General features: G+C 37.0%; 1 protein-coding gene across 1 annotated transcript in view; it reads right to left on the bottom strand.

Annotated features, from left to right (window-relative positions):
• The window catches only part of SLC4A10 (solute carrier family 4 member 10), a 287,806-nt gene that overhangs the window by 64,785 nt on the left and 210,148 nt on the right, over nt 1-12,873 (bottom strand). The window contains exons 12-14 of the mRNA XM_057318172.1: nt 11,660-11,834; nt 10,938-11,071; nt 10,293-10,538 (exon numbers count right to left, since the gene is read on the bottom strand). Coding sequence (XP_057174155.1) covers nt 10,293-10,538; nt 10,938-11,071; nt 11,660-11,834 — 555 coding nt within the window. The remainder of the gene's footprint in view (nt 1-10,292; nt 10,539-10,937; nt 11,072-11,659; nt 11,835-12,873) is intronic.

Raw genomic sequence — 12,873 nt, 5'->3', positions numbered from 1 at the left:
AAAAAAGGCAAAACTTCTGAGACAAAAATTATATTAATAATTGTCAGGGGTTGTGGGTTGGGGTGAGAGATTGACTTCGAAGGGGCATAAGGAAACATCTTGGGAAATGCTCCATAATATTTCAATTATGCTGTTATTCATTTGTCAAGACTCACTTAAGGATATGCTTAAAAGGGTATATTTTATTGTGTGTAAAAATGATGCCTTGGTAAATCTTACTTTTAAAAAATATAAGTAAATTATATCCTATTTTGGAAGGGGAGAGAGAAGGGAGTTGAAATTTTAGATAGAAAGTCCTCAAGCAGCTAATTTTGAAGGAAGTAAAGGAACAAGCCACATAGATATCTGGAGAAGGGCATTCAGGCAAAAAGAATAGCAAATGTGAAAACTTAAAGGCAGAAACATGCCAAGTGTGTTTACGGAAGGGCAAGCAGATCAGTGTGGCTGGAACAGAGGGGTGAGGAAGTAGGAGATAAGAGAGGAGAGCAGACCATATGATATCTTGAAGATAATAGGAAGCTATCAGTGGCCTTTGAGAAGCAGAGTGACATGATGTGACTTGAGTTTTAAGAGAACAGTTCCAGCCACTTCATAGAGAAGAGTCTATGAAAGAGGTGTAAAATCAGGAACACCAGTTGGAAGACCAACTAATAATTTAGACAGGGATTATGGAGGTAGAGGTGGTAGTTAAAAAGGGTTCATATTCTGTATAAAGCCATTTGATTTGCTGAGAAATCTAGGTGTGTGAGAAAGAGAATCAAGAATAAACCCAGGTGGTTTTTTTTTTAAGTCTAAACAGCTAAAAGGATGGAATTGCCAAATAGGGGGAGAGACCTGACAGAATTTGCTCTTAAAACTGCAAACACAAATAGGCCTAGCCTGCAAGCATCTTCCCCGTACATTAGTCTGCTAGGGCTGCCAAAATACCACAGCCTGGGTGGCTTGAGTATCAGAAAGTTACTCTCTCAAAGTTCTGGAGGCTGGAAGCCCACAATCAAAGTGCCAGCACAATTAGTTTCCTCTGAGGTTTCTCTCTTTGACTTGCAGATGGTTGCCCTCTTGCTGTGTCTTCAGATGATCTTTTCACCATGTATGTGCCTCCCAGTGTCTCTGTGTGTCCAAATGTTCTCTTCTTATAAGCACATCAGTCAGTTTTCATTAGGACCCACCCTGAATCACCTTTCTAAAAGCCCTGTCTTCAAATGTAGCCGCATTTGGAGCTCCGGGGGTTAGGGCTTCTACATACAAACTTTGGGGGAACACAATTCATCCCATAACACCCAGCGATATGATTTCAGAGTGAGGAGAACCATCTCTTTCATCCTCTAAAAATTTGATTTCATAATTTAAAAAATTCTACTGTGGATGCTTCATTCTCTCAGATACCAATTTTTTTTAAAAAATGGAAGAAATAAAATCAGACTCCTACAAATTATCTTTAGAGCAAGTTCTAATAGACCAAGAAGACACCAGGTACCTACGTATTGAAGAGATGAGCAGCACGGTGGAGTGAGTGGAAGTAGCACAACTGGCCTGGACACAAGTTCACAGAGACGAGCAATGAAAGTTAACTTACACGACATATTTCATTACCCTTCACATAATATTTAAACAGTCTTGGAGAGAGATTGTTTATAAAAATAGCTTTTTGGGTGGCATATAGAAACTGAGAACTATAACCATAGAATGTTTTTACAAAGTAAATGTCTCCCTTTCCAGAGTTGATATTTTCCTGTTTGTTAAAAAAAATAAATGTAAAGTATATAAGCAGAACACCTTATATTATCAAGAATTTCACGTATAAAAAAATATACTGAGCTAACTGAATTTGGTTGGTTTTATAAAATATCTAGTAGGAATAGTATTCAGAGCAATTAACATATTAATTTCAATAGTTAAAGGGAAGTGTTTCTTCCTCCAAAACAAGTTATTAGCAATGTCTCTAAGCATTTATTCAGTGTGACTAATACTATAAAGTATGTAGTAGTGACACTTCAAATATCCAGCAAAGTGGAGATGAATGAATAAATAATGTAGCAACGTTTTACACGAACAAGAATAATTTCCTCAAAATTTCCCAATAGGAATGGCAGATACCTCGAGTAAAATTATCAGATCATATACAAAGTGCCAACACTGGCATTATAGTCATCTCCCGAAGCATTCATGGCAATGTGCCCAGCAGGTGAAATATTCCATAAGCAGGATTCTGGTCCTATTTTAGCCTGTCATCAGGTACCAAAAATGGCTGGACACTGAATCAGTTAGGAATCAAGCCCCAAGTGCCATCTCTAGGAGATGAGGCTCATGATTCACTTGCTAGATTCCAATATAATATATCTTAATTACCTTTCATTTTTTAAATAGACTTTATTTTTTAGAGTAGTTTTAGGCTCACAAGGATATTAAGCAGGAGATACAGAGATTTTCCCATATACCCCCCACCTGGACGCATATATCACTTCCCCCACTATCAACATTCTCCACCAGAGTGGAACATTTGTTGTAAACAATTAACCACATTAACACATCATTATCAGTCAAAGTTCACCTTAGGATTCACTCTTGGTGTTGGACATTCTATGGGACTGGACATATTTATAATGACATGTATCCACCATTATAGTATCATACAGAGTAGTCTTACTGCCCTAAAAATCCTGGCTTATTAGCGTTGCGTTTTAGATGTTCTTTGTATGTTTTAGGTAACAGTTCTTTATTAGATATGTCTTTTGCAAATGTATTCTCCCAGTCTGTGGCTTGTCTTTTCCTTCTCTTATCTTTCACAGAACAGAAAATTTTAATTTTAATGAGGTTCAGCTTTAATTTTTTCTTTCATGAATCGTACCTTTGATGTTGTATCTAAAAAGTAAACTAAAACTAAACCCAAGGTTGTCTGGAGTTTCTCTTATGTTATTTTCTGGGGCTTTTATAGTTTTGCATTTTACATTTAAGAATATGATCCATTTTCAGGTAATTTTTATGAAGGGCATAAAGTCTGTGTCTAGATTCATGTTTTTGCATGTGGATGCCCAGTTGTTTCAGCACCATTTGTTGAAAAGACTATCTTTGCTCCATTGTATTGCTTTTGCTTCTTTGTCAAAGATTAGTTGACTATATCTATGGGGATATATTTCTGGGCTCTCTATTCTGTTCCACTGATCTATTTGTCCATTCTTTTGCCAATACCTCACTGGATTACTGTAGCTTCACAGTAAGTGTTGAAGTCGGGTAGTTTCAGTCCTCCAACTTTGTTCTCCTTCATTATTGTGTTGGCTATTCTGGGTCTTTTGCCTCTCCATACAAACTCTAGAATCAGTTTGTTGATATCCATAAAACAACTTTCTAGGATTTACTTGGGATGTGTTTCATCTATAAATCAAATTAGGAAGGACTGACATCTTGATAATACTGAGTCCTCCTATCAATGATCATGTACTATCTCTCCATTTATTTAGGTTTTTTAATTTGTTTCACTAGAGCTTTGTCATTTTCCTCATATAGATCTTGTGCATATTGTGTTAGATTTATACTTAAGTATTTTTTTTGGTGTGCTAATATAAATGGTATTGTGTGTTTAATTTCAAATTCCACTTGTTCATTGCTGGTATATAGGAAAGTGATTGATGTTTGTATATCAACCTTGTATCCTGAAGCCTTGGTATAATTACTTGTTAGTTCCAGAAATGTTTTGTCAATTCTTCCAGATTTTCTACAAAAACAATCATGTCATTTATAAACAAAGACAGTTTTATTTTTCTTTTTCAATCTGTATACCTTTTATTTGCTTTTCTTGTCTTATGACATTTGCTAGAACTTCCAGTATGATGTTGAAAAGGAGTGGTGGGAGGGCATATCCTTGACTTGTTCCTGATCTCAGTGGGCAAATTTCTAGTTTTTGAACATTCAGTGTGATGTTAGCTGTAGGTTTTTCTGTATTCTTTATCATGTTGAGATAGTTCCCCTCTATTTCTAATTTACCAAAAGTTTTATCATGAATGGGTGTTGGATTTTGTCACATGCTTTTACTGCTTTTATTGATATGATCATGGAATTTATCAACTTTAGTCTGTTGATGGAATGAATGCCTTGTATTAATTGATTTTTGAATGCTGAACCAGTCTTGCATACTTGAAATAAGTCCCACTCGATTGTGGTGTATAATTTTTTTTAACATTGTTGAAGTTGAGTTGCTAATGTTTTATTGAGGATTTTTATATATTTGGTTATGACAGATATTGGTCTGTAGTTTCCTTTTCTTATATCTTTCTTTGGTTTTGGTATTAAGCTAACGCTAGCCTTATAAAATGAGTTAGGGAGTATCCTCTCTGCTTCTATCCTCTGAAAGAGATTGTAGAGAATTGGTATAATTTTTTCCTTAAGTGTTTGGCAGAATTCAACAGTGAATTCATCTGGGCCCGGTGCTTTCTTTTTTTGGAAGATTATTAATTATTGATTTGATTTCTTTAATAGATATAGGCCTATTCAGAGTATCTATTTCCTGTGTGAGTTTTGGAAGACTGTCTCTTTCAAGGAATTAGTCCGTTTTATCTAGGTTATCAAATTTGTGAGTTCATAGTATCACTTTTATTTTCTTTTTAGTGCCCATGGTATCTTTAGTGATGTCTCCTCTCTCATTTCTGATATTAGCAATCTGTGTACGATCTCTTTTTTACTTTGGTAGCCCGGTTAGAGGCTGTGCTGAGATATTTTAATATAAATTGAAACATCATTATATTCCATTTTAAATATTTCAGATTGTAGCCTTAAATCTAGGTCAATTCAGGAAGTGAAATGAGGTCAGTACTTCAAAGGCTGTAAACTCTCTGAGAATGTTCATCACATCTCAACTAAGTGAAATGCTGTGTATTTTGATACACAGCCACATGACTGGAGGCCATTTGATGTATCTTAAGAGAAGAAACCAACAGTTTTTGCTTATCACTCTCCCTCTAATATTGGATGTTCATGTAAATTTCTGTCCTTTCACAGCTATTTGACAAGAAAGCATGAAAGATAATTCTATTTAACGTCTGCAAATCTACAGTTATAGAGAAGGGAAATAGTAGCTAAAGGTGCATCTGAGAAGTAACATTGTTGCCAGACAGTTAAGAAAGACCTACTCCGGGGCACCTGGGTGGCTCAGTTGTTAAGCGTCTGCCTTCAGCTCCGGGCGTGATCCCAGGGTCCTGGGATCGAGCCCTGCATCGGGCTCCCTGCTCCGCTGGGAGCCTGCTTCTTCCTCTCCCACTCCCTCTGCTTGAGTTCCCTCTCTCACTGGCTGTCTCTCTCTCTGTCAAATAAATAAATAAAAATCTTAAAAAAAAAGAAAAGAAAAGAAAAGAAAAGAAAAGAAAGGCCTACTCCTACTCACCAACCCTCTTGGCCTCTAGAGGCAGAAAGATGAAGAAACATTAATCTAGTACACAAAAGGCTCATAATCCATTAGAAACAATAAGGATAAAACAGGCAAATGATAAACTTACATTGGATGCTATTGCTACTGAAGATAATACTTTATCATTAAAATAAGAATTTAGCTCAAAGTGAGAAGGGAAAACAATGATAGCAAGTGTTTAGATTAAAAATCAAGAATGAGATGGGTTGCCAGAAGTTTCTTTATTGAATAGTCATTTATTGAGTGCCTATAACTATACTTATTTGATTCCAAGATGTCAGATAATCTATCAGCTTTTTAAAGGAGAAAAATCTCTATGTTAAATGTGTGTATCACTGCTAAGGGGCATTTCCAGAAATGTAAAAATATGAACATGCTCATTTTATGCCACATGCAAAAGCACTTTGCTAGGACAGCGGGTTCAGATGTGTGCCTACTAGTCATGGACCTAGCATTACAGAGATTAACCTGGTGGAGTTACGCATACATTACACAAATAAGTGCACAAAAGTATAATTATAAACTAATGTTGCAAGAAATCTGGATAAGTTTGTTGAGTGTATATGCAGTAAAAATCTGATTTTAAAAAGTTGAAACACAGGGGTTTCTCTAAAGCTGAGTTTTATCCTTTATTTTTTGACTAGTGAATATTATAAAGTCCATGAGCTATGAGAACTTCCTTTTCATCTTCTTTCTCCCTATATCTCTGAGAAACTTTTCAGTCTCTGCTACGGGTTGTAATCCTGCCTCTCGTTTTTCCAGATGACTCATCCACCATATTGGCACCCTGTCTAAATCTTCAGTCAGGACTAGTTTTATAGAGCCGGGTTTGTACACCTTCATCCCACATTAAGATTTTCATAGCATCTCAAGTTTATTCAAAACTTCTGGTTGAAATCTTTAAGAGTCATGTTAAAGTTACTGTAAAAGTGCACAATTGTCTTTACTTGCCAAACAAGATTGGCCAAGTGATGTCAATTATATTACAACACGTTCCGTTAATCAATATGTATGACTTACTATAGTTATGGTATTATTCTGGGACTGGAGGGACAAAATTATTACATGTTTTCTACCTTAAAGGAGGCTCAAATCTAGTGGAGGAGTAAGAAAAATAATATTCTTCTATGACTATAATGTCAGTCAATAAATAACATTTATCCATAATACTCCTGGGTTATGTGGAGGGCTGGGAGTTGAAAAAAACAACAAAGAAATAGGGGGGAAAAACAAAACCAACCAAACAAACAAAAAATCTTTCTATAAGCCAGTAGTAAAATCACTCCTCCTAATGGCTTTGTAATTGTTGGCTATTATTTAACTCTAGTCTGCTAGTAGATTGGAAACTAGAGTAATAGACCCTGTGCTTCGCTTTGATCCAAAGAATTAACACCACCCCAATCTTTCCTTAGCTAGCCATCTTTGAGAGTTTTAGATTATTACTATATATTGAAGGAACATTCCGTCTTACATAAGCAGAATGTTTTATTCTATTTTTGTCATTTCTTAAAATCAAAGCAACCTAGAAAAAGTTATTCCCACAAACTCATTACTTATTGCTAACTTGACATATTCAGCTTGATCATCTGGTGTAATGTATATATTCTTGAAACTAAATTGATTATCTTGACACTTGCTCTTGGCACAATGAAAAGAAAGCTTATAGCTTCAAATATAAGGTCTACATATTACCACATTATAAGGTTAGGATGCCAGAGAAACTAGGAAAGTCTTTTTAAAAAAATCAAAGACATTTTGTTATTTGGTTGGTAAAACTAGGAACCTAAGAAAATCTGAATATAGGAGGCTCAAACATAAAGAATATCTGAACACAGATCCTAAATACGATGCCTTTTTCAATATCTTACACCTAAACAAGATATGTGAAAGCATGGGCATATTAATTTTGCAAAGATTGCAATCTCAGATATACTGCATCCTAGCTATGACATTTTCTAAGAATTTTTCTCATAAAAACTGTGAAAGCATGAGGCCAGCAATATCAGTAGAAAATTTTAGGTGAGCATGAGTATAATGGCACTTACAAACTGATTAGTGTGAAAAGGTCACAGTGGCAAGAACAAGAAAACCACCAAAAGTATCCTATGGAATCCATGAAACAGATTAATACTTTCAAGCATGCGTATGAGATTATACAATGCATTAGTTGTTATCGTTAGCAATATTTTTACTTACTTTTTCAAAAGCACATGACTAAAAGTACATTGATAAATATATGTGTTAGAAGCATAGCAAAATATTGGCTTTGCTTCTCCAAAGACCAGGTAACGGCACTACTGATCAGATTCATGAGCACGATATATGAGTGGTATTGGGAACCTGGGAATCCCAGTGTGAAAATCAAAGTGGGGATGGTCCGGTAAAGATATCTGATCACACATTTTCCAGGGAGACTGTCAACCTCCCTGACTCTCCTACACCCATTTCAGCACCAAACAATACTAAAATCTCAGCACAGGATGAACCAGTCTTTCCTAATTGTGGTTGAGAAGAGCACTTGGGCAATGGAGCGCAGTGATTAGCACACATTCCTGCTCAGCCTTCAAATGATTAGGTTTTGGATGCGTACACTGTGATAAAGCATAACTTGAAATTAAACTTGTGGGGATCTGTTTTTAGAAAAGAGAAGACAGAAACATTGAGAGAGTCAGGACCCAAGCAACTCGCCTCCTGATTGCCCTGAAAAGCGGGAATCATGAACAAACAAAGCTATTTTTGCTCTCCAATTATCCTCTGAGCATTTGTCTTACTGAACCCCACAATTTGTCTTGATCTCATCACTTTTGGGGAGGTGGCAATCCCACATTTATCTACTCTCTCACTATCATCTCTGGTCTCTCTCTTCCCTCTGCCTCTACGTCCTCATTTCCAAACACACATAGCTCTTTTCTGTCACAAATTACCATTCTCGGGATCTCACTGCCCTCTCCAGCAGGCACTGTTTTTCAGTTTCTTTGACACCAAAATGGCCTATGCATACTTTCTCCATGTCATTACCGCCTACTTCCTTCTTCCTCTTTTGCAAACTGGCTTGTAGTTCTGCCTCCCCGCCCCACACAATACTGTTTCGAAAGTAAATGATGATCTCTCTCTCTCATTCTGTTTGATCTCTGCACCTCCGTTCTCTAACGGTCTCTTGGCACAGCCTCATCCATTGCCTTCGACAACCTGACATTATCCAAGGTTTTTTTTCTTTTTCTGACCCTTCTGTCTTATTTTTTCTTCTACATTCAAGCTATGACCATTATCCAGGGCACAGTCTTTGCTTCTCTGATCTTTTTCCTTTTCAAACCCGGAGAGATATTAAATGGTATTCCTCAGTCTGAAGTACGTTAGAAGTGGCCACTGAGGGTTCAAGAGCAACCGGAAGGGTAGACAGGTGGTGCTTCCCACCACTTCAAACGGAATAGTTCTGCTTTTACCTATTTTACTTGTTCTGTGTTGTTTCTTTTGGATAGCTTATTTGTACTCATAAGTGTGCTGAAAATTGCATCAAAATCCTAAAACCTGAATCCAATTTCTTGTTTTACCACTATCTCTAAAACTTTTGCCAATATTTCAAAGCATTAATGCATTTCTTACATCCAGACCTGTGCCATTCCTTCCATCTGGACCTCTCTCCCACCCTATTCCTCAGCACCTTCCTAACTCTTACTGATATTCTGGTCTTCTATGTCACTTCCTGCAGGAAGTCCTCTATGAACCCAAAATCTGGGTAGGGTGTTCTTCTGGTGTGGTACCATTGCGTTCTGTACCAATCTCCTAACACAGCACTTATTTCACTGTGTTGTCTGTTTGTGTATATTCCCTATTAAACTGGAAGCTCACTGGGGGCAGAATATTTTTACACCTCTAGCATAGTGTTTGGCATGTAATAAGTTTGAAAAATCCAAGCAGATAAATATATATCCCGCAAGGATATCCAAATTAGGTGACACTGCTCTCTAAAGAGAAATGAAAGGGTTATCCCTCATTCTGATCAAACTGCCCTTGTGGTTTGCCTGCTTCCTGAGTGTCCCTGACACTTCCTTCATCCACTCCTGAGTCCTGTTCACAACACCCTCACTAGTTGCTTTGGGGGAAAGTTATTTTATATTTCCACTCTGATTTTTCTTGTCTGAAACAGAGGTTTACTGTTAAAGATATCTCTGATGACCAGGAAAAATTTAAAGTACTAAAAATCATGCTATTTTCAAAACTGTATATTTAAATCATTCTTAACAGAATTCTAACAATACACAATTTTGGCCTAATTTCAACAGTTCCGGTGTCTTCCACTAGTAAATAAAGGTAATAAACTTTCAAAGGATTTGAAGTAATAGCTGCAGTTTATAAGAAGAACATTGGTGGTTAAGTGCCTTGTGAAGAACATATTGCTTCAAATATTTGCTGGACAAAAATGTGTATATATAAATGCAATAAAAAAATCCTAAAATTAAATCAAAGAGAAGCTCAATGTAATGTCCACATATACTCTGCAAACACAGCATTAAAGAAATTTTTCAAACTGCTGGTGTACTAAAACTAGAAAGTGCAGTAGGTATAGTCCCATCTTTAATCCTAAACAGTAATATCACCTTCAACAGGCAAAGCCTGAGTACCTCCATCATAAATGTGGTAAGTTCCGAAAGCAAAATTACATTTAAATTCAGTGAGCTTTGTTTTGTTTTTATAATGAAAACTCAAGTATCAGATGAGTAGCTGATGAGAGGATTTTTAAAATCCTGTTCAACTCTGAGAGTCTGGTCAGGGATTTAGATCATGAATCAATTTAAGTCACTTTATCTGCAGGGTAAGTTTCTCATATTTCTTAAAACAATAGCAATTTTGTAAAGAAAAAAGCCCCACAGCCAACAGGGGAAACGTTACTTACGAGTATTGTGTCAGCAGTTCCAAATCATTATGCATGTTGATTGGATATGCTTCACTGAGTTCAAACAACTTCTCCAGGGCCTCATAAATGAAAATGATGCAAATAAGAGAAGCAAAAGCTTCTTCAGTAAACCGGGTGATATAGCAGACAAGGGAGCTTGCATCGGTGGCCACGAGTATGATACACAGAGTTGCAGTCCAGAGTCCAATACTTGCTCTTAAAGACAGGTATGACAGCCCATATTCTCTAGAAGGAGGAAAAGAACAGTGGGAATAAGGTCACTTAACAGCTTGCTACCATTTTAAATAGATGGAAATAAGTCTAATTTAGGAAGTGAAAGTAAATAAGCTTCACATCCCATGAGTATCTAAATTCAAGACTGTCTAAAGGGAGCATCTAAGGGGACAAAACTAAAAGGAGTTTCTCAGTGTTTAATACAGAATATGATTTTTTTATCAATTTTACTTAACACATTACGCAAATCTTTTATTTTTCCTTGATTTCCACAGAGTGACAAAAATGGCAAACTGAATTGAATCAGCCACTTCTACCTCTCCCAGCAGACCCCGAATGTGATGTTGGGAGAAGTATAAATACAGTGGAGAAATAGAAAGGGGCTAAGGGCCAAAAGTATTTAACACTTACTTGCAAAATTTAAACAAAATCTTTTCAAACACCAAAACTGGTCCTGTACTGCCTAATATGGTAAGAGGCTGTCCACCAAAGAGAGAATAGGCTATCCCAGTCATAGATGCTCCAAAGAGAGATTCGATTGCACTCTGTGTAGAGATACAAATAAGTCCATTATCTAAGCTGTACAGGCAACCATTATAACTAGGGAGAAAATGTTTAAAATACATGAGTATATTCTTTCTCCTTTGCTACGAAAAGCCTAGCGACCTTGGGCAGGATGTGGGGTAGAAGGATAAGAAAAGGGATAAGCAGTCAGCAGAATATGAGTGGTTCTCAGTGGGGATATGTCCTCTCCACATTCCTTATCTTACTTTTCTTTTGTCTACTAACGGCTTACTTGTATTTGTAGTAAGGGTCAGGATAGAAGCATGGCCTGAATAAATAGGAAATGGACTGCTGGTGAAGTGAGAACCAGAGCAAAAAGCTAGCCAAACATTGGGGGTCAGGGATGAGACCAGAACCTTGTGTGAGACCTAAGCATTAACTTCTGAGATATTCCATTCCCAGATGACCAGTTCTACTAGACATCCAGAAAACTCATATGAAGTGTACCGGTAAGACCACACATCAAATCTGTCCTCATGATGCAATTCAAAAGCAAATGAACACTTATCTAACCATGAATCTTAAACACTGATCGAGCTTTAAAAATCCAGGAAAAGCATAATACATACTATACGACCTTCAGTTGCTTCTCCCAGCAGTCCTCCAAACGTGATGACAGGAGACATACACGCGCAGTAGAGAAACAGAAAAGATGCTAAGCACTGCAGGCTGAAAGCATCTCTGAAGTCACTCCAGAAGTATGGAGCTTTTCTTTTGATATCTAAAATAAGTCCCCCAAAAATCCTAAGACAGGGGGGAGAGACACAAGAGTGAAATCCAAATATAAAAAAAACCCACACAAATCAAAACCCTCATTTACTTTGTTGCCAGGTCACAGTATACGTTTTCCATCAGCAGAGATGAGACCCATTATCATGATCTACAGAGATGGCTTTGCACCACTAGGTTACTTCAATTCCTAACCAAATATTGTGCCAGCAACCAAAAAACCCCAGGTTCTCTCAAACAAGGTTCAGAGCAGTTTCTTGATCAAAATTCGGATAATGAGATTTCAGGATTACTCTAATCTCTGTGCCATTTCTATATCCATCTCCCCCTCCTAAACTCAGGCCTGCTCCCCTCAGTCACTGGCAGCATTTTCCAATTGTTCACATTTCATTTAGGGTAGCAGGAAGTGAAGATTGGGAGGGTAAACTGGCTTTTGTATTCTCCAATAGTGAACATTACCCTGGAGAGAAGATGTAGTGTTTAACCACAGCTCCAGTTACCTACTTGCTCTGCCAAAATAGTCCTCACCAGGTATTGTTGCAAGCAGGCATCTAAATGGCCTTATGGAGGACAGTAATACCTAGTAAAGACAGATTGCTTCCATAATTGTTTTCATTTTTAGGAAATTAAGAAAGGGACCTTATAATAACCAACCTAGAAAAATGCAATTTTGATCCACTTTTGTCTAAATATATCCCAACATCTATCATTCACAAGACAATAATACCCTTCATTGGTATAAATTCACTTATTCTAAACGTATCCAAAAACCACATTGAAACACTTCAAAGAGGATTTGGGGATGGGGGAGGGGGGAAAATAGCATTAAATTATGAAGTGCTCCCTAAAATTTGAGGACTAAAATGCTTTCAATTTACTAGGAATGAGAGTATTAATGAACAGGCATTCTCATTCTTTGAACATTTTATAATAATGTGTGGATTTAACAGTTGGCTACTAAGAGCTCTTTGTGCTCCAAGGAATAAAGATGTCAAATTAAAATGAATAAGACTCTGGGGAGGTTAAAAAAGCCTATTATGGGGGCGCCTGGGTG

Source organism: Ursus arctos, unplaced genomic scaffold, assembly GCF_023065955.2.
Source record: "Ursus arctos isolate Adak ecotype North America unplaced genomic scaffold, UrsArc2.0 scaffold_1, whole genome shotgun sequence".
Taxonomy (NCBI): domain Eukaryota; kingdom Metazoa; phylum Chordata; class Mammalia; order Carnivora; family Ursidae; genus Ursus; species Ursus arctos.
The sequence above is the reverse complement of the archived record's forward strand: the minus strand, read 5'-3'. Positions and strand labels throughout refer to the sequence as shown.